The sequence below is a fragment of the Aphis gossypii genome, chromosome X (assembly GCF_020184175.1).
Source record: "Aphis gossypii isolate Hap1 chromosome X, ASM2018417v2, whole genome shotgun sequence".
In the NCBI taxonomy this organism is placed as follows: Eukaryota; Metazoa; Arthropoda; class Insecta; order Hemiptera; family Aphididae; genus Aphis; species Aphis gossypii.
Genome location: NC_065533.1, coordinates 10,767,054 through 10,794,784, shown reverse-complemented (window position 1 = coordinate 10,794,784; position 27,731 = coordinate 10,767,054). Strand labels below are relative to the sequence as shown.

Sequence of the window (27,731 nt, the reverse complement as noted above, 5' to 3'; positions counted from 1 at the left end):
ATTTTATATTCAATAATTTAACAGTCCTAGTTATTAAAATTAAGCGGAGTGACTAGAGTACACCGTAAATTATTGGTCAATACTAAACCAATGGACTTACTGAAAGTGTATTTACTTATTAACTACTCTTTTAAAAATGTTATTTTAATGATCTGAAAAATTAAAAGTGAACCGCTGTCATTCAAACAAAGTAAAAATGTATTATTTTTTATGACTTCAAGTATGTAAATAAAAAGTAATTTTAACATTTTTAATAGTTTTCGAAATATTTATGTCTCGAATTGAAAAAATATCTTTTTTGTATATGTATTATTACATGTATAATGTATATGACAACAATTTTGTTTTTTAGATTGTTTACTGCAAAAAATTTTCTTTTGTATAAAAGGAAAAAACTAAAATTTAAGCAAAACAAATAATACTTAATTTTCTTACAGTACTTACAAAAAATTCGTTCAATGCATGAAGAATAGGGAATTTTTTTCAATTTTTTATTATTCGGGAAATATAATACAAAAAAATACAAATCTAATGTCTAAAAAAACGCAAAATAAAAGTTTCATTTTAAGCTCCACACCATATTTATTAGACATGAAAGAAAATTATTAGAGTTAACTAGTGATACCTTTTTTTTATTTAATTCTATAGTTTATTTAATTTATCGAATAAAAATAAATATGTCTATGAAATATCACTGACCGATTTATTCTAGAACTAAATTAAAAACTGGTGTAGTTATACTATATTATGGTAGATTAACGATAATCTTATGAAAATGTATATGAAATAGAGATTTTTTGTAAAATGTTAATACACAAAAATTACAATTTACAGTTTAAACTTAACCCATTTTTCTATCTAATGATGTTAAAAATGAACAAAAACATATTAGAATTAATTTTAAAATTGATAAAAAAAGAAAAATGTATTCATGCATACTCCACCAATCGAACCCTATCACTCATAATTTCCCTAAATAAATAAATTTGTCTCTATAACAAATATTGAAAATTTAATCAGATAATTCGTATAATTAAAATAAACATAAGTAAAAACAGGACAGCATATGTAACGAAGAAGTAAATGACAACTTATAGAAGTTACAATTTATAGTTTTGACTATACAAGTTAACCATAAGAAAATATTTGAATAAAATGTAGCTTTATACAGTGTATGGTTAAGTTAAGATTTTCCTGAAAGATTATTTATGAATAATAAAAAAAATTTAAAACATATACGTATATATCCAAATGTATTTTTAAATATAAAATCTTGATTCTTTTCTAATTTAGTATACGTACTAAGTCACTACATTTCAACCATACATATTAATAAACAATTAGTTTTATCTCAACAAAATATACAAAATCATAAAATTTAGAAATCAACAAAATAAAATATAAATCCTTTTTTTAACATCGCTTTGTTAATACTATTAAATTTCTTAATTATTTAAAATTTCAAAAAAAAATGTCGAAAAAACGATTATAAAATAATTTAAATCAGAATGGATTCAATTTAAATAAAATATATTAATTTAGTTATGTATTCGTAATGAATTTTAGAGTTTAAATAGTTAAGACTAAATATCTTGAGTATCATGTATGCATATAAAACTAAATTAAAAAATAAAAATATGTTACGATTACTAATATGCAGCAATAACTACACTAATATCAAAACATTCTACGTCATCTATTCACTTATCAACAATATGGGGTATAGATAAACTTTTGATTAACTATAACTATTACGTAAATTTAAGGTAAGAAATAGATTTTATATGTTAAAGTAACATATTTTTTTTTTCTTTTTAATCGTGATAAACTATAACCTACTACCTAAAAACATGTTATGTATATAATAGGTCGGTATAGTATAAGCACTAGTAATAACATACATTTTTATCCAACCATCTAGCATTAAAGTTAAAACATTTTTTATTGAAATTTTCTTTAAATTTTATCAATAATTACACATAAATTAATTTAAAAAATGTCGATACAGATTAATAAATTATTCATTAGAAGATTCAAAAAGATTTTTATCTAAAATATACTGATACATATATTATAATATTATATTGCTATAAATAATGTAAGAATTAAATAATTCGAAATAAAATACTCGTACTACTTAAATTAAAACTAAATTTATAATTACTATGTAAAAATTAAACCTATAACAAATATATGTATTAATAATTATTAATGACATTTTAATCAACTTAAGATTTCTTAAGTACCTTTTAAATATACCAGAGAATTATATTGATTAATAGTTTATTACTCATTACTCATTAGTCATCAATTTACAAGAATGTCGATATATTATTAATTACAATACAATTATTATTTGTAATAAGTATCAAATTTACTCAAATATACGTAACTCGAATAAAAAATACCAGGGGCGGGATTAAAAATGTCACTGAGATTTAGAATTAGAGTGGCCACATCTATATACTTATTGATTGCACATAAAAAAGTATTTTTCATTTCATTTTAGCAACAACGACCACTGGCCACATTAGGTACTGGCCCTGAAAAAAAACTACACTAATATAAAATTAATAAATAAATGAGTTTGATATCTGATAAATAAACACATCGCGTATTTAATCGTGGACAATTTATGTTTTAATATTAAAAACTAAAAACAGATAAATTGATAAAACGACAAAAGTACCTAATAATAATTTTTTCATTTTATTCCTAAAACAATATATTGAAGGAGGTAGTAGTATGTTGCTTCTCTTTTATCTTATACATTATATCAGCGTTTCCCAAAGTGGGCATTATTATGTAAGAGGGGCGTCTGTCATTTTTTTTTACTAGTGGGTGGTAAAGATAAAAAAATTTAGGAATAACTGCACTATATTCTCAAAATTCATTAAACAATTAATTTATCTCAAATCATATTTTAAGAATATAAGAAAATTTAAAAGCTTGATTCGACAGTCTACAAGATAAATTTTTTTTTCAAATCTAAAATGGTGCAAAAAAAATTTGAATAAAAATGTACATGTATTGAAACCTTTTAATATATCAAAATAAAAAAAATATCATGGTAATATTTTAATACAAGATAGGTAAGTCGTAAATATCATATTTTTAAGATTGACACTATTTTATGCATAGATATTAAGAATTAAATAAAGACGATGTAATTACTTTATATACAAGATTCTGATTTTTTGGGTACAGATGAGTCCATTGATTTTATAGTAGTAGTATTTATATAGTCAGAAATTTTAACAATAAATCAGTTTTGAGTAAATCGATTTTAATAGAATTCAAAAATGAATAACCATAAATAATTTTCGCTTTTTTTTCTATAAATGAAAATAAAACATGTTTTATTTGTTCAAAAAGTTTGACAATATAATGCAACATTTTTCATTAATAAATTATTTTAATATGAGCAACATTTTGTTTTATAAACATAAGAAGATTTTGTTTCTCAGATTTGGACGAAATTAGATATCTCTTTGAATAATAATTCAATTGAATTTTAATCATAACATTTTAATTCAAAAATATATTCATGAGATTTAAAATGTTTACATACTTTTATTATTATATTTTAATTATACAGTGACATTTCCAAAACATATAAATACATTTTAATTTTATAACCTATTTATACCACAACCCTATTTACATTATTTTACGGTAAAACGGTATGGACTCAAAAATTAAAAATAGTAATAAATTATATATATATATATTTATATTAATAGATTATTTAATATATACTATTATAATAATTAAAAACTAATAATAAAATAAATGCAAATGTCTAAGACAAAAATTAAAACAACCTAGACAATATCATGAAATACTAAATAATTATATCCTGACCGTATTAGTTCAGAATTGTTTTTTGTCTGCAATGATTTAATATTGAATTCAAATTTAACATACACATTACAGTGACTTACTCAATGAATAGCAGAGCGGTTATCTAATTTTCCCCGTTTTTAATATTGAAATAGTTTATTTAAAACGAACATCACTAGAAAAAATAGTTTAATTTTAAAATATATATCGATACATTTAATTACTTATTAAAATAACATACGTATACATGTAACAACTAACATTATGCTTCTGAATTAATATAAAATATATTATGCGTAAAACGTACGCATCGTACACAAACACACACTGCTTTAATTAAATATACATATAATATATTTATCTTTCTTTAACACCATTTGCAGTAATTATAGATATTAAGTTAAATATAATCTATATTTCCGAAAATATCAACAATGTACTATCAAGTTTACCTAGAGTTAGAACAAAGTTCAAAATTTATCACTTAGTATATATTACAAAAATTAATTTGTCATTTTAGTTAATGGATTTTAATAATAAAATTTATTGTTTCACGTATATTATAAATTATTAACGTGTTATTAAATAATTTAATTTGTTTAATTCCTATTAATTAAAAGTTTAAACGAATAAGTGTACAATACAATGCAACAAGCAAAAATTTTTATTCGAGAAATCAATAGATACCTATCAAATTACAGTTAATAAAGAAACGAAGTTTACTATAAAACAATATATACAATATAAAGTAAAGAAGAATGATAAATATAAATTTTAGTCAAAAAAAAAACAATAATACTTCAGTATATACTCGTAGGTAGGGTATTTATTAATAGTAACTATACGTCTAAATAACTTAATTAATAATAACCAAACATTATAATGTTTATGTTGAATAAATATAGATTAATATTTTTTTCAAAATCAGAATGAAAACAATAAGTAATCATATTTGTAGTATAAAATATATAAAGTTAATTAAATATTACTACAATGTATTATTTCTTTCAAATGCAAAACGTGATTAAAACCTTTTTTAAATTATTTGTATTTAAAACTAAGAGAATTATAATAGCAAAAACGTAATTTTTACAAAAGAAAATCGAATTTTTTTAAATTTCTATCAACACGAGTATTTCTTGAAATAAATACTTAAATTTATATTTTAATACAATCTCGTTTATTTAAATAAAGGAATACTATAAAACTTATAAGTCGATCATTTGGTTTGCATTTGATATTTTGAATACCATACATTATAATAAAATAATCATAGTACATTGCATATAATTAAAGTTATATTATTTATTCTATTTTAATAGTTAATATAACATAAATACTATAACATAATATAATTTAAATGGTGTTTTTAATTAAAAACAATTAATGGCACTCGTACATCAAAAAACTTAAAAAAATTTAAAAGACCAACCAAAAAGTATAAATTTAATTAATAAAATATAATTTAGTAAATAATACATTTTTATCTTACCCATTTTAATGGAAATAAAATCTTGTCGATATTCTAACTATCGTGTTTCTGAACTAGCATCACTTATAACGAAAAAAAACGTAAAAAATACCTTCGAGCTTCGGAGCAAACTTATGTTTCTATACATGAAAGGTCAGAAGAATAATAAATGATAAATCATTGGCTTTATCGTGAAACTCGTAGAGGTCGTAAAGAAGGGAATCAAAGTCACCCGATTTATCAGTTATGAACAGCAAATGGATGAAGTTTTTCATTTTTTATGACCTTAAAATAAAAACCTTTGGTTGCGTTTAATAACCAATAATAATATTCATTATTTTATATCTATTTATAAGTATAAAATAAACGATATAATACGAATCATTGTTTTTATAATATACATTAATTTAAAAAATACTTGTCCGGTAAAATACACAAAACATAACATATTATAGAAGGTATTAAAAAAAAATGTTTATATACATTTTAACAAATATTATATAACATTGAATAATGTGAATAGGTTATTAGTTTAAAATACGTACTTGGGTATTCCTAAATTTAAAAATGATAAGTTTCAAACTTGTAAAAAAATCGAACATAATACAAAATCCAAATGTTTAGCACTCGTCTGTCACTTGTTTTATTTTCCTAAATTCAACCCAAAATAATTATATAAGTATTTCAAATACGAAAAACTGACGAAAAAACAATGTTGAATATAACTTGGTTTACTTTATAGTATATAATACACCATTAATAATAACTAATAACTAGTTAAAAATATTACATTATTCATACAAAAAAATAATTAAAGATTCCCAACACAATTTATTGAGTATAGTATAGTAAATATATAAGAAAACTTGTATCACAATATCGAGACTCAATACTTCAAGTTACCGGTAAATTATAAGTCAAATGGTAAAACATAAAACTTTGTCAAACAATTAAAAAATTATCACTATTCAAATGTAAAATATAAAAAAAAATTAATCTATTAAAAATCATTTTAATTTAAGAGACGCTACACCCGCATTTGTTGTTTCTGTCTTATAAGTGCATAGGTATCATAAAAATGTATGCTCAGCAGTTCACATTTAGCTTCGTGTTTTGATATTAGAATGAACTAACCTATTATAAAACTCGACAGTAAAAACATTATTTATCAAAATAATATGTAGGTTATTTTTTTTATAATCCAACTTTTAGTGAGTTTTACATACATAAAATAGTACAGTTTGAAAACACTCATAAGTCATAACTAACTTAAAAACTGAATTATTGTAAAAACCTATACACAAACAAAAATAATGTTTTTAACATCAAATTTCATAAGTTAAAAATGTATTTTAATTTATAATATATTATAGCTAATGAAGTTAAATATGAACTACTGGGCGTAAATTTGCTCTGATGTGCACTTATAAAACGGAGTCAACAAATACGAATTTAGCGTCTTCTTAACACTATTATGTAATTACAAAATATTTGTTAGAATTGTAATTTATTATTTATTTTCGAGTATTAAAAATGAAAAATTTGGTAAGTAAAAAAAAAATTGTTTATTTTGGAAAATATATTATTTTACCAGAATATTAAAAAATTCACAGTTCTATTTTTTCATCTGTATAGCTTATGAAAATAAACTACATATTTAAAAAAATGCTATATATAACATTATAATCTATACAATATAGATTTTTTAAGCCTATTATAATACCTACTACCTATATTAGAATTAATAATTGATAAAAATAGTTAAGCTTTTAGGCATTAAACCTTGTTTTACACACTAAAAACAACATTTGATTTAAAATTTGTACCTGTTATAAATAGTTTATAATTTTTCAATCTATATAATTGGAATTTTCAATATTGAAACCATATCATTAAAAAATATCATTTGTTAGTATTTTTAATAAAATCTATTAAGAGGACACTATATCCGTATGTGTTGTCTCTGTCTTATACACGCGTAACATACCTAGGTAGTTAAAACCTGTTTTGCGCGGAACAACTTTATTCCCCTGATATTTATATCAAAATTACCAAAAATTTAAATTGCATTAAGAAGAACTTTACCTGTGTTAGATTTATTTTTATAATTTTTTTTGATAGTGGTAACTAATAATTTTTAATAATTAAATGAAAAAAAACCTAGTTTTCAAACCGATAACTTTAACTATATTCATGTCATTAAAAAAATTAAAACGCTACGACATAGGTAAAGTTCATCCCATTGGGATTTATAATTTTGGTTGTTTTGATTAAAATATCGAGGGAGTAAAGTTGTCCCGCGGAAAACAGTTTTTAACTATGTTACGCATGTATAAGACAGAGACAGCAAATGCGGGTATAGCGTCCTCTTAATGGCTTTCATTAAAAATTCTAATAAATAATAAGTAAAAAATGATTAAGTAAAATAAAAACTAATTTTACCAAAAAAAAAAAAAATAATAATAACATACAACTGAAAACCAGACACATATTTTATATTAATTTCCCTCATCAGTATAAAACATTTGTTAAAATTGAATTCAATAATAAATCACACGAAATACAATTCTAACTGGAGACTGTCTATCAACCTATATATTATATATTAAATTACAATTAGTAATATGATAAGTTGAACTAACTTTTATAAAAAAAAAAACATTTTTCATGTATTAAATAATAATAAATTGTTATAATATGACTAGACGTTAAAAGTAAATACAAACATACCAAAAAATAAATAGATACATGGTACAAATAGCTACATGGCATCCTGTGACTAGTTGATTGTTTAAATCAATTTATAATTTTTATGTATTAAAATGTAAACAATTAGGTGGGTTATACAGATTGAAAAATCATAACTTCCATATTTTGTAACCAAAACATGATAAGTTTCTTTATATTTGATACAAACAACACAAATTTCAGTTTAACTTTAAAATGATGATAATTATAATCGAATAAAAAACATAATCTGTAGACATAATTGTATAAATTATATACATTATATAAAATGCTAAACTCATTATTTAATTTTATAAAATCTCAAAAAAGTAATATGATTTACATAATACAAATAAAAATAAAATAAACATCATCAGACCAAACTTTTATGTTTTTTATGACTAAATACTTGTATAACACAATTAGATGAAATAATTATTATTATAAATAACATTTCATTAATGATATTTTAGTTCAATGATTATATTATCAATTTTAAAAGTTAAAATAATATTAAAATTGTATTTATTTATTTATATATTAAAATGTACATCAATTTACTGTAAAATATAACAATTAATAACTAATATAAATAATACATAGCCACAGCTTATAAGTCATAATATTTGAGCATTAAAATGCATTTAAATTCTAATACTAACTGTGAATATTAAATATTTTTTCTCATCATTAATACCTAGTGTTATCGTTTGTTGTACAGTTAAAACAAATTTTTTGTTTTTATTTTAATATAATGCATAAAATCTGTAAATAATTAAGTTGTTAATTTATAAATATCAAATAATTATTGTAAAACTAAAAAATGAATAAAAACAATGAGGAGTAAGTATTAAATAACTATTATAAATAAATTATGTATTCTATTAATAATTGCTCTAGATTGATAACTAACCAGATTGGTGTTCAATTTGTTATAAAATATGCATGAAAAAGAAACATAACAAATATAAGAGAAGTGTAACTCATAATAAGGAAAAATTATTTTTTAAATAATTATTTTATAACATTTTTGATCATAATTCGAAAGCTATTACATTAATACTATATAGTATTAATCATAATTAAAATTGAATAAAAATTGTTTTTTTATTTTTAATAAACACGTTTTAAGTATGATTAAATGTAAAATTTAATATTATCGTTTAATCAATTTCAACTAATTACAAATAAAAATAGTAGTACTTATTTAAATAATAATAATATACAACATTATTTTAAAGATTAAAATATATTGCTAAAACCTAAGAGTTTAACTTGTGTTAAAATAATACATTATAATTCAATGCGATGCAACAAAAATATCTATTTATTATAATACAAAAAGGTAACAGATTTTTCTGACCTTTTAATTAGTGTTAATCTTTCTAAATAATTTTTTATGTTTTGTTAATATCTATTAACCAGATTAATACGTATCTAAGTAATAAATGGTTTAATTTAATTGGCAAAATTGGTTAACATAATTTTAATTAATATAAAAACCATTAGTCAAGGGGTTTTTTTTTGTATTAGCGCTTAAAATTAAAAAAACTATGGAAATCACTGAATAATTTTTTTTTGATAGTACCATTCATAAGTCACTACTACACATACCTTAAAACCTCTATCATGAATTTATGAAGTGCATTAAATTAAATTAAGTTTTCATAACTAAGTAATTTTATATTTAATAAACACATACTACTTATTAATACACATGAGACAAGCATATATTATTATGGTTAAGACAAGATTATTATGTAAAAACTAAGTATAAAATATAATATGATTAAGTTAATCGAATGTTAAATGATCAGTATTTAATTATGTGGCATTGTATACAGTTACTAGATTTTCTACTTTGAGTATAACATTAATAGAATAAATACATGTACATAGTATAAATTTTGAATTCAATAAAGAAAAAAAATAGAACTTTTATAATATTCATTTTAAGTAAAAAAAAATTGTAAAAATCACTCAACTATGTAAAAGATTTTGAGTATTTTGTCAATGAATACTTGAATAGTTCACTACAATAGGTATATTTAATTTCAATATAATAATAAACCATTGTGCACATAAAACAAATTCACACCATATCGCAGAAAAACGTCAAAATATTAAAATACTGTAACTAAAATAATATAGAAAATTTTTTCCTAAGAAAAAGAAATAATATGCTTATCAACACATATGTTTGAAATACATAGGACTAAAATTTAATTGAAGTGCATAGTAGTTGACTTTAAATAAGTCTTGATAAATGGGGCTAAATTTATGTTTTGGTTTTCCATCAACAGAAATTGAAGGTTGTTTTTTTTTCAATTCTGTCTATATATATCCAGATCCTGATATAATAAAATAGGTAAATATTTTCAAACTTTAACAAAATAAATTGGAGAAAATGTTTTAAATTATTAGCATCATTATTTGTTAGTAATCATTAGGATAATTAGTAATAATCAAAAGTAGTTCAACGATCCCTTTTTTTTTATGATTGGTGGAGTAATATCAAATTATTATAGATTAGATAACTTAAATCAATAAAATCCAAATTATGAAGTAGCTGATAGGCCTATGAGTATTTAAAATATAAGATTATTGGGAGACATGTGGCGGTTATAGAGTTTTTTAACTGTTTTATTTAGTTATTTGTCAATAGATTCCAAATTTATAGAAGAATTTTTATTTTAAATAATGGAAATTTAAAAACTATAAATGGACAATAAATAATATATAATTTACATTCAGTATTAGTAAATTTTCAACTACCTAGTGTTATAATACTTACAATAAAATTCTAAAAATACGAATGTCTAATACATATTTAGTACTTAGATTTTAAGTTATTATAAAAAAGAAAAACCATCAACATTTAAAATAAGTTAGATTAGACTAGGTAATACTTTATTTATATTTGTATTTCCTATAATAGGTATGTAATTTATATATTTTATAGTGATATAATATCTACATCAAGTATAATATTTGTAGTTGTTATTTTATTAAACATAAGTTATAGCTATCAACTTTAGTTATACCTATAATAAAAAACTATAAACCATGATTATACAATATTATACACTATACACACACTAAAAAGAATAATAGTTAAATATTTTTTTTTATTTTTGATAATTACTACGAAAAAATGGTAAGCTATTAAAATTAATAGTTGAACATTTTTATGATTGTTTGAAAAATAATTTTAGCATGACTTATTCATATTACACTAACCTTTACTTATTCTAAAAATATAATAATATAATTTATAATTAATTGAACATTTATTTACATCATAAGTTTCAAACTAAAAATGTATCGGATATAAACTAACAAGCTATTATCAATTATTGATGAAATGTTAGTTGAATGCTTATATATTCATTAGATACTTAAGTGAAATTATAGAAGATTTTGAATAATACAATTTTCAAGTATCGTAAATGGTATAATTTTTTATGTACATAAATTTTTTTTTCATATATTTATAAATGCGTATATTATCTACCATCTACTTAAAAATAGAAACAGGTAGTACAATATATTGCTACAAATTAGAAATTGATCAAATTAATTTCAAATAACGTTGATAAATTATTTATTATAGCAGATACTAACTTAGAAAGACATAAGTTACCCTAGAAATAAATAATCTTTATTGCTAAACTGGCTTTTTTTGTTGGTAAACACCATTAATACGAGGTATGGCAATTTAAAACGCTTTGTCACTTTCACTGCTTCCAAATTGTCAAATCATATCCTATTTAGCTCAAATTTGACTTAAGGGAATAAAAAAAAAATTTACGGAACTAGGTTTGGTGATTCAACACAGAGATGCTATACTAATTATTCTTTCTTGATTTCTTTTGCTCTAGAATAAGCAATTTTAGCACTATTTTATCGTAAACTTAGTGCTCGTAAAAAAATCATGCAAAATTTAATAGAAACCTTTTTTTTATTAATTCCTAAAATTTCAGCAAAAGCTTGAGCACTCAGATGATGATTTTCATGGAACAATTTTCTGAAAATTGTCTGTCATTTTACAGCTCTCCTTTAAACCGCTCAAATATTAATAGGTGTGATTAACATTATAAACATTCATTTCCATACACTTTATTTAATATAACTTGAGCTTTTGTAGCAATTTTCCAAATTTTACAAGAAAGAGTTAACTTGTTGCTCCGTTTGAACACTTTGCATTTTTCCCACAAGACATTAGCACAGACTTTATCAGACAATTGATAAAAAATAATTGATGTACAACCGTGTTCATTAAGCTCAGAATGAATCAAGTATCAATAGACACAGATATATTTAAATTTTTTATGACACATCCGTTCTTTATTAGTAACAGCATCATTCTGGTTATTTAATTGCCATACCTCGTATATTGATTTATTTATTCACCATATACTAAATATAGTTTAAAACCAAAATGGAAAATTACTTAAATTTCACTAATCTGAAAATCTGAGAATAAAAATTTAATTTAAAAATATATAGACCTTTATAAAAACTAAATACTCATCCCAATCTCTTTGAAAAACTTATTAAATGTCAAATTTTAGTTGCTTTTAGAGAGTTATTACACAAAAATAGCAAAGATTTTTATTAAAACTAATCTAATAAATAATGAGTAATAATATATTACACATATTACATAATAAATTCCATATCAAATGGGTACCAAATAGAAGCAATCTACACTAATTTAAAAAAAAAAAGCTTTAGATAATATCTTATAGTAAATTGTGGTATTCTTAAATCCAAATTAGGCAATATTGAGGTAAATGAATCCTTCTTATCTTTATATACATTTCAATATAATCCGGAATATAATCCTAATATATCAAAATAAGTAGCTTTGTATCTTAAAAATTCAAAATAACTTCAGGAATACAATAAGATGAATACTTGTTTCTTTTACTATTCTTTATGTTTACCAATAACCTGAACAATTTATTTAAATCTTTTATATTCTTGCTGATTGCCAAAAATCTAAAACTATTTAAAAATGTGCAAGATTTTAATGATACTAATCTATTACCTAGAAGCAGGCTTAATGCAATTTGTAAAATAGTGTTCAACGAATAGACATACTTAAAGTAAATAAATAATTCTATATAATTTGATTGTAAAAGAAACTCATTAACCTTCGATTACCTGCTTAATAACATACTTATCAAACGTGTTTCTAAAGTTCATAATTGAAGTGTAGTTTTTTCTTAAATTTTTCATTTTACTCTCGTATTTATAATATTAACGAAAATTTTCTAAAAATATTAAAAATAATAAGTTGTGTTATTAGAAAATTTAATTATACCATCTTCTTTAAAATAGGTACAGTAGTTTGTTAGAATATGTATGAAAAACTAATCAATCATAGATGTCTCAAAAAATTAAGTTTATCACAGAAAGCGATAACTAATTCAACAGTTATCAACATTTAGACCCCGGAGGAGAAATAAATGGACAACCTAAGTAATTTAGTAAAAAAACTCTAAGTTAAGCATTTCTAAAATCAAAGTAATGTTTAATTCTAAATAACAAATGGTATAATGTATAATAGATCGCCCAGAGTTATTTAGACTGATACAAAATTAAGAGTTTCTAATATAATCATGTGTTATAGTAGCCCCTTGGTAGTATCACTAAAAATAATTCAACTTAAAACATCAATTTATATTACCTTCTCTTTTGAATTTAATAAATTATACATTTTGATATTTATCGATTCATTGTCAAAGTCAAAAATATAATTTATCGATTAAATGTTCAAGTTTTTATTGTAATGCCACTTATTATGTTGTCTATCTATCATATTTATACATCAATGTACATCTTATAAACTTTGGAGAATTTATAAATAAATAATAATATTAAAAACATAGGTAATACACTAAATGATTAGACTGGTAGGTAAAAAGTATAAACAGATATAGAAAAACATATACTAAAGCATTTAAGAGTATAATATTTAAAATGGGTAGGTATTGACATATTTTTAAACTTAAGCCATGAATATTTAATTATGGTTCCAACCTCGGTTCCAACATAAATATTCACAAACCTCTAATTTATATTCTTGGGCAGTATCAAACTGAAGCTAAACATTATGTACATTGCTAATGATTCAACTGAAATTTAAGAACTGGACCAAGTAGAAACACGAAGCGAAATAGATTGTAAAATTGCGTTAATAACAATAATGAAAGTGGAAACTGTATTATATAGGTACCAACCTGTGTGATCGTGTTCTTGCTGTGGACTCGTGTAAACACGGGACGGTTTACAATGTTTGCGGATAATACGAATACAGAAAATCTAACGTTTTACATGTCGTGTACTGCGATGATAACAAACTACATTTAATGAACGGACGATGATGATGTGAGAATAAGCGTCTTCTTAACCGACGGTGCGGAATAGAATCAACGATTAAATCATAATAAAAAAAAAAATAAAAAAAAAACCGTAACATTAACTAAACAACATTCCTACGAGAGATACGAACGGTCAAACATTTAAACAACAAAAATAATATAATAATGTGTTTAAAATACAGTAATAATAATAAAACAAAAGTCGAATATTAATTCTCTACACACGAAAAGTTCATAACCTCTAATCAATCAGTGGCGGTGGCGGCGGCGGCGGCGGCGGCTCTCCGCTACAACGCAGCAATTGTGATAACTAAATAAGAATGATAAGAGGGCCAGACCGTCAGCTGCCCGCCGAACGGTGGTTGGCCGGGTCCAACGGTCGCCTATAAGCGGCGGCGGCGGCGGCGGCGGCGGCTGGAATTCATCGTCGCCGGACGATCCTGATCGCCGCGATGCCGAAGATGGCTGGTGAAATGCGCGCGCAACTGCCATGCAAGGACGTCGACACGATAAATGGCCCACAAAACGGGCAAAATTACGTGGAATCATGACGTCGCGAGTTGCGACGATTACGTTTTATTATTATTAACGCCGAGTCGTATTACTGCTTCGAGTGTGCAATGTGCAATAATAATAATAAAGCAAACTACGCCGCAAATTCGAATTGTACACATTTTGTTATAGCGAACGGAATAATTATTGTTTTCACTATAATTATTGCGTTATGCCCGATCTTCTATAATATTATAATAATAGCGTTGATATAGATTATGGCCTGTGGGAGCTGATTGTCGATATACACATTATAAAATATAAATAACACAATAATGATATTCTAAACTGATGTAATACTTTTTTTCCTCTACATATAGTCGCAAATAAAATTTAAAATTTTTTGACGGAGAGAACTCGAGTTCAAATCGATTGATTTTGATAATATATATTATGTCATTGATAAGTAATAAGGACTTAAAAAAAATTCTCACTCTGCTCCGATTGCAGTATTATAGCTGGTAGACATCACTAAATTTTTTTCTAGGTAGGTATTCGTTGCTACGTATAGTAACCATATGTAGGTACCTAAAAAAATGTATTAAATACATAATATTAGGTATATAGGTAATATAATTAAAAAAATATAATATGTATAACTACTATAACAAAAATTTACCTCGCACAAAATAATATTAATATTAGAAATTACAATGAAAACGATAGTGTTTTGCATTTAACCTAAATAATATCATTATATAGTTTTATTATTTTTTTCGATTTTTGAAAAATGTTTGATATTTCTGTATCATCTATTAGTATTAGATCCTACTTTTCTATCCTGCTTTTAATTAGTACTTCACGTCTTCACATAACTAGCTAAATTTATAAAAATTAGTATGCTGACCGGTGTCTACATCTTGCGATAAACATAATAATATACGTACCTACCTAATATTAATTAGTAAGCAAAATACATTCATCCGTCATCACAAAAAAAAAATATAGGTATTTTTAAATATAATACCTTATATCTGATTGTTTTACTTATATAACTACATAATATTTTATCTAACTACTTTATAATTTGTGTACTTATTTTCATTACTTTATGAGCTTTATGTGGCTTCAAAAATTGTTAAGAGCTTGAGCTCTAAAATCTGCACCCTTAATTCATATTTACACAAATATGTACCTATAAATCTCATAAAGTTGTACTTGAATTGTCTTTTTGTATTCCCGAAGTTATATAATCAGGGCCTAATTAAGGAGTTTGTCTCCAATAGCCTATAGGGTTATTTTGCCACTTCTACGATGTATTTATAGAAAGGGAAGAATTCAGCCCTTAAAAACAATAAAGACATTAAACTTTTAGTGTTTAAAATAAAATATATTTCATAATTGAAATAAGCATTTTCAAACTTACGATTCGTCAAATATATAAAAAAATAAAGTAAGTCAGAGCATTTTGGTGGTGGATGTTTGTCCATCGTCCCTTCGGTCCTCGGACAAGATAGTGTAATTTTACTGTAGGTATTCAATTTAAATTCAATATGATTGCATTCGATAAAAAACAATTCCGAACGGACGAGGGGATCTTTTTTATTTAATTTTATTCGTTTTTATGGTGATAAACAAAGGCGTAATTATTTTACATCACATAATCGTGAAGTTGTAAATTTTTTCTCCTTTAACCGCTTTTATTTCGTGTATCATGTCGAAAATCGAAAAATGACCTCTCTAAAGTACCAGCTCAAGAACATTACCTTTTAGAAAATATACTACACTTGTACTTTTGAGCAAGTTTAGGAGGAGAAAAAGTGTTTACAGAATAAAAAGAAATAAACATCATTGTAAAACCAATACATTCCTCACTCCGCTCAGAATCTAAAAGTATCTCAATTTATAAGAATATTTTTTAAGCGATTTGTGCCAAATATTAGTTTAAACCGTTTATAAAAAGTTTTTCTTTATTGAATTCGAGGAATCAATAGATTCCATTATTTCATTGAAAGAAATATTTTTCATGAACTCATTTTCAATTAACCAAAGTGCAAGTGCCTTAATTTTTCTTAACTTTTTTATTAAGTTAATAATTAATTTTTATGTATAAAATACATAGATAATAGATGAAATAAAACGGTATCGTAAAAAATTTATTTTTAATTATATTATTAAATTATGTTATGTGCCGAATGGTGAATAGTGAAAACTGATTTTTTTGGACTATTAAAAAAAATGGTTTTAATTTTTTTTTAATATATATTATTCAATCACAGCATCTACGTTCATAAAAAAAAATATTTTATAGCATCTCCAAATTAAAATTAAGTATTAACTGATTAGCGCCAAAGGCTGAAGCCTAGGTTTGTTTCCTATTGGTTAATCAGGCCCTGTATATAATAACAATAACAGATCATTTAGGTGCCTATTCATTTTTTCTGATTTATGTATGTATATATAGCTCAATTGTGAAATTGATCATGTGTAGCCAATAGATAAATACATAATAATTTAAAATAATTATGCTTTTAATTATATTAATTTTTAGCATTTACTACTCTAATTATAATTTTTTGATACATACTTACTGACAGACTGGAATATCTAAAATCAATCAAAAATACTAATTAGTTAATAAAAAAACATACTTATAGATAGATACTTGTTCTGTTTTAAACAAAATATCTATAGAGTAAAATATTACCTAATTAATTTTAGTACCTATTAGTAACTTTTATTCAGCGGTTGTAACTCGTAATAGTTTGAATAAGTTCAATTAAAAGCGTCTACTACGTTTTTAATTTATACATTGACGTAGGTAAACGGTCATACGAATTAGTAATATATTTACACTCGTGTTCTACAACTCAAGTTCCATTTTTTGCTGTAATTAATTATTACTTTCTAGTTTCTATAATATTATTTATGAATGATAAATCATTAATATATTAATAAATTGATATCAACTGCAGTAATGAATAATTATTTTAACTGGCGTTATTAATTATTATAAATGTTGATTTTTAAAATTTGTATTTTATTACCTATAGATATAGAATAAGATTATGAGGTCATAACAGTAATACAATCGACCTCTAGAATATGATATGAAAGAATAATTCACTAAGATAAATGATAACAGATAATAGATCTTAACAATTCTTTCATTGAATTAAAAAATAATAATATTATTATTACAAATGTGAAATAGGTTTTTAAATATTATCTAGTTACGACTACGGAACTACCGTCACTATTATAGGTAGGTACCTATATTTTTGTTTTGTCCTTAGTTTAGGACGATTAGGTTACAACAAAATAACTACTAAAATTGTTATTTTTTTTTTTAAATATTTAATTTTTTAAGTATTTGAACTTGAATATTCTCGATAGGTACTTATATGTATTTTTGAGATTTTTAAATTATTTAGCTTTAACAAGAGAAAAACTTATGAACATCGTTATAGGTATTCAATTTTCACACCATAGCTATAGACATTTTTAACTACAAAATAGCTTGTAAAATGTTCGTGGCTTTGTCTAATCTAAAATTTCAATTTAAAAAAATCAAGCCTATCTATTTTCAATACTTTATATGTAAAAAGTTTTTACTTATATAAGAAATATAATTAGGTATTTTATATTCTTAAGCTATTGGACTAGGCTAATATATATATTTTTTTTTACAAAAAAAAAAAAAATTTTAAATTTTGAAATAGCTCAAAAAAGCCAAGTGTATTTCAATCAATTTTTAAAATTAAATTATGTCTATAAAATAATAATATAAATATTTTATAAGAATTGCAAGTATTTTTTTAAGTTATTCATTTTTGAAAAAATAAATTTTATCGATCATGTTACCTCATTATTACCGTTGTTCAGCAATTTTTGTTCTTTTCCCAATATTATTTTGATAAGTACAGAGCTTTTGACACTCTAAGTACTAGTTTTTCTTCTATAAAAGTGTCCTATAAAATATATATTTATTGTTTACACATGTCACGTACCTACATCATTGAAAAACCAATGTATACATTTATGACATACCTATGCTTATTGCTTGTAACTAATAAATTTCTGATAAGATTAAAGTTTTTTTTTTAGTCGAGGTACCTAGTTATATCCGATCGACCGTCTTGTAAATATACCACATTACCGCTGATAGTCTAATGCATACGACTTACGAGTACATAAAATATATCAAAATATTATGCGTATTATGTGTATTAGGTATGCCTCAATAATATTAACTTTGTAGAAGCAAGTTTATAGTTTGTAGTTTCACATGGTATGTGTCTTAACAAGTAACGAAAAGGTTGTTTAGAATGTTCAGATAGGTACCTAGTTGTCACAACTCACATTAATATACATTTTATGGTAATGATAATAAACTGTTGCAACTGGTAAGTACACCAAATACCGCTTACACGATGAATATTTATGATGGAAATATCGAATATTTAATGGTCATTAATGCCGGATAGAGCATGCCAAATAGTAAAATATCGAAACGTAATTAATTTAGTTTGCTCGGTCAGGACAATTCTGTTGTGCGTTGCTGTGGTTTATATATATTTATATAATTATACATAATATAATATATGGTATTTGTGCTAATAAGGTATTTTGAGCGCCATCTGTCTAAGAAATCAAAAGCAAAAACCGTAGAATTGTATACATTTTTTAACGAACGTTCAATGTGTTGTAGTGACGTGTGGTTCAAATACTCTTTAGTCTATACGTTCCCCACCTGTCTGTCAGTGCCTCTGTGTGGGCATGCGCAGTACGCGCGCTTATCATTATCATTGTTATTGTTGTCAGCACCAAGACAACGGGCGTACGAATATACGACAAGTGTAACGTTTTTTTTTTTTTTTTGAAAATGTTTATAGTTCATTCTTAATATTCTCATCATAGTTATTCTACCAAATCATTATTTTTAAATGCATTTGATTTGTGACACACGTCCGTTTAGGTATTACGCTGTGTTGAGCATAAAATTATACATTGTGTTTGTGTAAGCGTACAGTTTAAATGATACAAAATAATTAAAATACCTAAATTCCCATATTCACGTATTTTAAAATGTCAAGTTATTCAAATATTCAAAACTTGCCTACGTATTCCCAATTCCGAGCCACGGAAACTGTAAGTTTAATACCTATTTGAAAATGTTTATTAATTATTTTTATTATTTCTTAATCAGTAGGTCCTAATAGTTTAAATATTTTGTTTAGTGGCAAACATTAGTCGACCATTTTAGAAGTGGTATGCCGTTGAAATCGCATCGGCACCAGCTTTGGTTTAGAGAAAACTGTTTCACAGGATTTGAAGCAGTTGATTGGATGTATAATGAAGCATCTACTGGGAAAATACAACATTTATTTAATAAAGGAGTTACACGTCAACAAATAGTTGCATTAATGAATAAGTTTTATGAGGCTGAAATTTTTAAAGCTGTTAGTACAACGTCTACCAAATTTAAGGACAAGTCAGAGTTGTATGAGTGAGTTTTATAATTTTTAAATTGTCTTAATTTAAGCTAAGCAAAACTCAAGTTTATAAAAATTGATTTTCTTTTTTTTAGTTTTTGATATTACCTATACTAAAATAGGTATTTTTTACTTTAATAACTTGAATCTATAGGGAGATAAAAATAAATTCAACTTATATGTTTTTTGAGTTATATAACTCGAGTTAACTTTATATGTAACTTCAACGATAAGAAAATAATTCGAGAAAACTTATTTTTAAAGTTTACAAATCATAATATGGGATCTGTCAAAGGTGTAATTTCCCGATAAATGTGATCTATAGACTAAATTTTCATAAATGCTACTTAAAATTTACTTCTACCTGTCCTTAAACCACTTATCCTAGACAAGTTCTATTATTTCTGCTAGAGCTAAATCAGTGATATTTACCATTGAGGTCTATAAAAGTAAAAAATGGGTCTCCTGCTCTAATTGACTGATCGTTTATCAATTTGGTATTCTTTTTAGTAAACCTCATAGATACAATTTTTTTAAAAGTGTTCTTCGAATGTATTTTTTTCTGGTCCTCATTATTTTACGTAATTGCCGACAACATTCGGTGACAATATCTTATTTTGAGCAAACCAAATAGTTGTTACTTAAAAGGTTTTTACTTTTTAAATATTAAACACATTTTACTTCTTCAATAATTATATTTCTGTATTAATATCCCATTATTATAGTAGAGTTTTAAATTAGTATAAAACGCATAAAACAAAAAATAATAATAATAGAAATAAAAAAAAAATATAAAATAAGATATTACTTAATATTTTTATACAAAATATAAATTTTTTTAATTGTGGAAAAAAATGGTAAAAAATTAACAACAAAAGAAATTACATAAACTAAATAGTAACTGAATGTCTAAATAATATTTTTTAAATTCTACATGGGATATAGGTATAGCATTATAATGTAAAATATAGGTATCTATCAACAATAAATCACACATTGGACCAGTTCCAAATATTTTTTTATTCAATTATAAAATTTAAATTTAAATGTAAAATAATTAAGTTGGTTTTTTTTATTTTTAAATTTCTATTCAACATTAATTGTCTTAATTTTAAAGACTAGTACGTATAATTATATTTTTACTTTGTGACTTCTATTAGCCATAAACTTATAACATTTAGTAATACTGTTTCAGATTTTCATTACCAAAGAATATGAATAAAACAATCAGCAAAGGATCTGTATTATCATCATTAAATGTATTCCTTATGAATAAACCACAATCATTGTCTCCTCAACCCAAAAAAAGTGACAAAGTTATTAGCAGTCATAGAATGAAGTCTTATTCAATGGAAAATGTTGCAATGAACACATACTTAAATGAAAACCACAAAATTGCCAATTTCATCATACAAAAGTGAATACCTACTTATTAATTATTATGCTTATAATACATTTAGATTTAGGTATACCATTATATACTGAACATTATTCTACTACTTATTTGGTCAAATCTAGATACTTATCTAAAAGTTAAACAATTTACATTTTGTTTTTATTAATAATATAAGTAATTGACTGCGTATATATATATAATCGGCATAAATTAATGCATGTGATCTCATAAAATTTTAAAAGTATAATGAATAACTTATGTATTGGGAAAAAATAAGAATTCTGAAAAATATATTTAGTTTATTCATAAAAATTTTAATTTAAATAATACATTATTTGTTGATTTATAGTTTGCAGAATATACTAAAAAGTTTTAATATGGATGATTTTTTAAATACTGAGAATTTAAATAAGCAGTGGATAATCATGAATATTTATAATCAAGATTACAATGTTGATGGTTTATTTCCACATTGGGTTAAGTCCGCAATGGATAGCTTAACATCTGGTAATTATAATTTATATTTAAATATTAATTGCTCGCATAATAATAATATTTAAACATAAATAATATTAATATTTTTTGATCATTTGATCAAAACTTTTGTACATTTATGTTTATGTAATATGTACACAAATATCATTTATTTATTATAACATGTACCTACTGTACTTTAATAAGATATTTTACAATTCTGAAAAAAATAAACAATTTTTAATACTAGTTTTGTGTACAAAATAATAGGTACTTATTTAAATTTGTATTTATTCACTAAGGCTAAAATAATGTATGTGCTACCAACTTTTAATTGCTCCTTTGATTTTAATTGTTCTAATAATTAAAAGGATTATTTAAATATTATTTAATTATAAATTAGTGCTCGGAAGTTGATGCATTTTGCATTTTTTTTTTTTTTTTGGAACTTTTTAGATGATGCTCTCCTAGCCACAAATCTGTTTCATTAGCATGTGAATCTGAATAACTAATTTTTATTTTTCATTTTTTTGTATTTTTTGGTGTTTATTACTTTTTAAGTAATTTTCCCACATTTTTAGTCATTTTTACTGATTTCACACTAATTCACTTCTTAACGTTTTTTGTCGGCTATTATGCCAATAACTTAAATCTTAGAAATTACAACAAACAAATATTCATACATTTTTTATTTTCTTATATTAAGAACATTTTTGTCATTTTTATGTCATATTTTGAGTAATTCGAAGCTTTGATAAATTTGTATAGAATTTTATTAAGTAAAATAGAGTAAAATATTTTTAAAAAATGTATTTTTATTAATTTAAAACTAATATTTATAATTTTTTTGGTCATTTTTAAGGACATTTTTGTATTTTTTTTTAGGTCATCAACTTCTGAGCCCTAATTATTATTAACTATTTCTTATGTATAATATAACTATTTTCAACATTATATAAATAATTTCAGCCAAATACTTGCAATCCTGAAATATATTATTTTATATGAATAACTAGGTAGTAAAAATTAAATCTATTCTATTAGTAAGTTAGTTATAATAATTTTCAATTAAAAATCAATAATTTATAGACTAGCTGCTCAGGCTAAATAAAACTGCTAATTAATAACTATACAAAAACTAATTAAAGCAATTTTTGTTCTTTAAAATCTAGATTTTATTCACTTAAGATTTATAAAATATAAAACATATTCTATACATTTAAACAAAATATATATATATGTATATATATATATTGAATTTGTAGGACAATCTTGAAATAATCATTGCCTGAACTAAAATAAATTCATATCTAATTTATAATAAATAATTTATTTTTTTGATTCTTTTGTTTAGATATGGAAATGAATGAATGCACTTATCCTGGATTTAAAGCTGATGTTTATTCTGTAATCAAGGATTATTTTTTAAACTCAGAGGAACCTCTGATTCCAGTATCTTTTTATGAGATATTTATTTCTATTTTGGTTGTGGTTGAAAGATATGATCATATGTGTAATAAAAAAGTAAAACAAACAGAAAATAATAATTCATCTCAATTATCATCAAACATGTGTTGGGAAACTGAATTTCCCACTGATCATTTAAAAACATGTTTTGTTAATAAATGTTTTGATATTTCTGGACATCAAGTATCATCACTCTCCAGTACTTCTATCAGTAGTTGTAGCAGCACATCATTTTTTGAATCATGTGAAATAGAACAAAGTAAAATGGAACATAAACCATTAAATGTTTCGCAAAAATATTCAAAGCCAAAGTTAACTAGAACAATTAGTTCACCAGAAATATCTGTAAAATCACAATCATATTTTCAAAGAAATATGGAAAAAATAAAGAAAAGGAAAATGGGCCGTACCATTTCTAATAACTCAATAAATCCAAAAAATTTAAATGAACTTAATGAAAGCTTTTACTCAGACGAGTATGGTTTTAAAAATAAACCATTAGAAAATGATAAATTTGTTTATCCATCTACTTCTGGATATGTCAATTTTGGACTTTTTCAATCAGAAAAAATTAGTAATGATGATACAAATGGTGGTTTTGATTTAGATATGGCAATCTCTACTCTTCGTAAACTAATTGATATAACAAAAATGGATCATACACAAACCCTTAAACACCAATCATTTAATGGTATGATTAAATATTGAAACTACGTGTTAATATGTATTAATAGAAAGCTTTTGATGCTAAAGTGACATTATTTTTAACAGTTTTGAGAGAAATTTCAAAATCTATGTAACAATATGTTATCAAAAAGTATCAAGTATCACAATAGATTATACAAAAGGTATCACTGATACTGAGTTTAATTTTTAAAGAAATTTCTGTCCTGATTTATTATATTTTATAAAAATATTTTTTGGTAATTTACTTAATTATAAGTTACAACTTCTGAAACTTAGTCTATTTTAAAATACATTCAATTTTCAGTCAAAGAATAATTTGAAAAAATTCTTTTCATAACATACGAATTTGATTTATCTTAAAAGTATTTTTTTATGAATTAACATTGATTGATTATTTATAGGTTTAAATGAAAAATCGTTACATCTGGGGATTCTTTTGTATCAATTATTAAGTCTATGTCTTCCACCATTGAATAGAGCAAAATTACAAGTGTTTTTAAAATTTGTTTCTCATCTATCTTCGACTTATACTAAGGTATTGTATTAATGTTTTTATATATATTGTATACAACAATTTACTGTAAATCTTAAGTGTACTTGTACTATTTACTATACTCTTATATTCAAATAAGTTTTGTATGACTATTCAAAGACATAACAATTCAAACTTGCTGTTTTTATTTAATAACAAAATAACTTAAATATTTATAAATTAATTTAGAGTTAGTTTTTAATTGAAATATTAGATACATATTCTTATTATTATGATAAATAATAATTTTTAAATGCCAATTAATAAGACTTATAAAAATGTTAAAAATATTTTAGTAATATTTAAATGTTTAACAACAATTGATAATTTTAACAAATCAGGAAAATTATAAATAAAATTATTTTATAATCAATAATCTTATAGGCTTACAAATATAATTACAAAAATACAAATGTTATCTAATTTTGTTGTTTATTTTTACTAAAAAATCTTATTTTATTTTTAATATAAATACACAGTGATTTTACTTATTGTATAAATACATTTATTTTTCATATAATTTCATATATTTTATTTATTTGTGTGTGTGTTCATAATATAATTTTAACCTATGTATTTTTTTTTCAGATTACTGATAAATTATGTTGTGCAGTATTAAGACAAAATATTAATCAATTTGAATATGATTGTTTAGCTACTGATGTTGTCAAATTTTTAATTCATAGTCAAAACTTGATATTTTTACCTATTAAAACTGATTCAATTTTATCAGAAAAGTTCAATTCTCTCAGTAATGATGATAAATTGTTTAAAGTTAGTATAAATTAAAATTATATAGTCTGTTTCACAAGAAATTTTGACTCAATAGTCGATTTTAACAAATTAATTACGTATTTGAAAAAAATTGTAGGCTCTTTATTTTCAAACATAAATTGATGATCTCACGATGTTAGAAAATAATTACAGCAGCAACGTTACTATTGAGTTGCATTTAATGTGAAACACACTCTATCTTTTAAAAATAAAAATCAGAACTTTTTAAATTTATAATATAGATATTAAATATGTATAATAATGATGTATGTTTTAGGGAAAATTTGACTTGTATTGAAAAAGTATAGTTTTTATTAACACTTTTCTAACAGAAAATATAATTTTATAAAGTTTTAATTTACAGACACGCAAACACATTATTATATAAAGCTTTATTATTCAGTATTTATAAGAATAATAATACAATATTAAATATACTATAATTTAAAATAATAATATAATAATTAAAAATACTATACTATGTTTTAGGATAGTATGCACTATTGTCTTAGGATATCAGATAAAGAATTTGAAAAACAAAGGAGTACTGAATCTAAAGACGCCCTTATTGAATTGTTGGATCAAATTATAAATAGTACAACAATGTCTAATAAAGAAAAGAGTAAACGTATAAAATTAGTAAGTTATGATATAAATCTTATAAATGATGTTCTGTTTATGTTTTAAATAGACTATTATAATTAAATGTTAATCAATGATACTTATTTATTGTTATAACTTTTTAGTTTCAAAAAATGTACCCTGATGTTTATGAAAAAAGGTCTACACTCCTAGAGCAACATAAAAAACGGAATCCAGTATTAAATGAAATTAAAATTAAAAATCTTCGAATTTAATTAAGAAATACTACTTATTATTATTAAAATTATTTTTGATATTTGAAAATTAATATTTATTATGTTAATAGTATTGTAAGTATGGATGTTACACATTACTAACATTACTAATGTTAATTTCAAACTTTATTTTATGAAAAAATTTAAGCTTGTTGTAATACCTACTTAATATACTTTTTGTATCTTTTATAATAAAGCGGTGCTTATATATATTTTGTAAAATAATTAATGTTCTTAACCAAACCCCAGTTATTAATTTTTGTATATATGGTATATTATTTTCTATTATTAAATGATATAATTGTCTATTAATTACTACAAACTTTACTACTTCATTTAAATATTTTCCATCCATTAGCTTTTAATAATTTTGGAAATTTTTTATTGCTTGATAAATGAAGATTTGTATTATGGTGAGCAAACATACCTAAGACATACGATGTAATTTATATATTGTATATTGCTCAACAACACATTTTGAAAGTCATTATTGATAATTAAAAAAATAAAAAAAAAAACCTAATAATTAATCCATTCAACTCATTCATCAAATTTTGTCATAGCACAATTATTAATAGGAAGATGTGTTGAGAGTGAGGCTACTTATACAGTTTATAAAGCCCCTAAGGAACAGATTGTCCAACAGTTAAGACTTGTTACTGGGATACTCAAATTTGGTATGCACATTTTGAAAATTTTAATGACAACCATAAAACATAGATTAGAAAAAAAAGGTTAAGTATAAGAAAAATCTGATGTCCATCCTTCATAGCTTCATCATATTCATTGGTGGAACTAGATTCCACCGTACAAATTAGGTTTTGTAGATACTGGATAGATTTCTATAGCTAGGTAAAATATGGATCAGGAGTATAGTATAGACAATTCATTATACACATTTAATCATTTAGTCAATGCCATTTTTAGATTATGGATAGATAAAGCAAGGAATTTATATGTATTAGTATAAAAAGAATCAAAATATTTTAAAAATGTACCATACATAGAAAATGATAATATAAACACATTGTTTAAAATTTCAAGTTTCTACTGTTATTATTATTTTTTTTAACAGCAAAATAAAAAAATCAATTTTTCGAAAACTGATTTAATGTAAAAATTTGCTG

At 23.3% G+C, this 27,731-nt stretch overlaps 2 protein-coding genes across 5 annotated transcripts in view; one reads left to right on the top strand and one right to left on the bottom strand.

The window, feature by feature from the left end:
- LOC114122529 (acetyl-CoA carboxylase) overlaps positions 1-14,648 on the bottom strand; it is a 46,908-nt gene extending 32,260 nt beyond the window's left edge. The window contains exon 1 of one of the 3 annotated variants that reach the window (XM_050207939.1): positions 14,290-14,648. Coding sequence is in view for 1 of the 3 variants with exons in the window: in XM_050207938.1 (XP_050063895.1) it covers positions 5,336-5,339 (4 nt within the window). In the remaining 2 variants the exon portion in view is untranslated. Of the gene's footprint in view, positions 1-3,944; positions 3,992-5,335; positions 5,491-14,289 lie in introns of those variants that run through there. The other 2 variants (XM_050207938.1, XM_050207941.1) reach the window with 2 other exon arrangements.
- Positions 1-26,916, top strand: part of LOC114128961 (DEP domain-containing protein 1A-like) — a 36,657-nt gene extending 9,741 nt beyond the window's left edge. Inside the window, exons 1-9 of one of the 2 annotated variants that reach the window (XM_027993577.2) lie at positions 18,962-20,073; positions 20,163-20,431; positions 21,613-21,834; positions 22,163-22,320; positions 23,642-24,445; positions 24,843-24,976; positions 25,562-25,747; positions 26,237-26,386; positions 26,494-26,916. In XM_027993577.2, the coding sequence (XP_027849378.1) occupies positions 20,011-20,073; positions 20,163-20,431; positions 21,613-21,834; positions 22,163-22,320; positions 23,642-24,445; positions 24,843-24,976; positions 25,562-25,747; positions 26,237-26,386; positions 26,494-26,604 (2,097 nt within the window). In that variant the 5' untranslated portion in view covers positions 18,962-20,010 and the 3' untranslated portion in view covers positions 26,605-26,916. Of the gene's footprint in view, positions 1-18,961; positions 20,074-20,162; positions 20,432-21,612; positions 21,835-22,162; positions 22,321-23,641; positions 24,446-24,842; positions 24,977-25,561; positions 25,748-26,236; positions 26,387-26,493 lie in introns of those variants that run through there. The other variant, XM_050207943.1, reaches the window with a different exon arrangement.
- Positions 26,917-27,731: the final 815 nt, after the last annotated feature.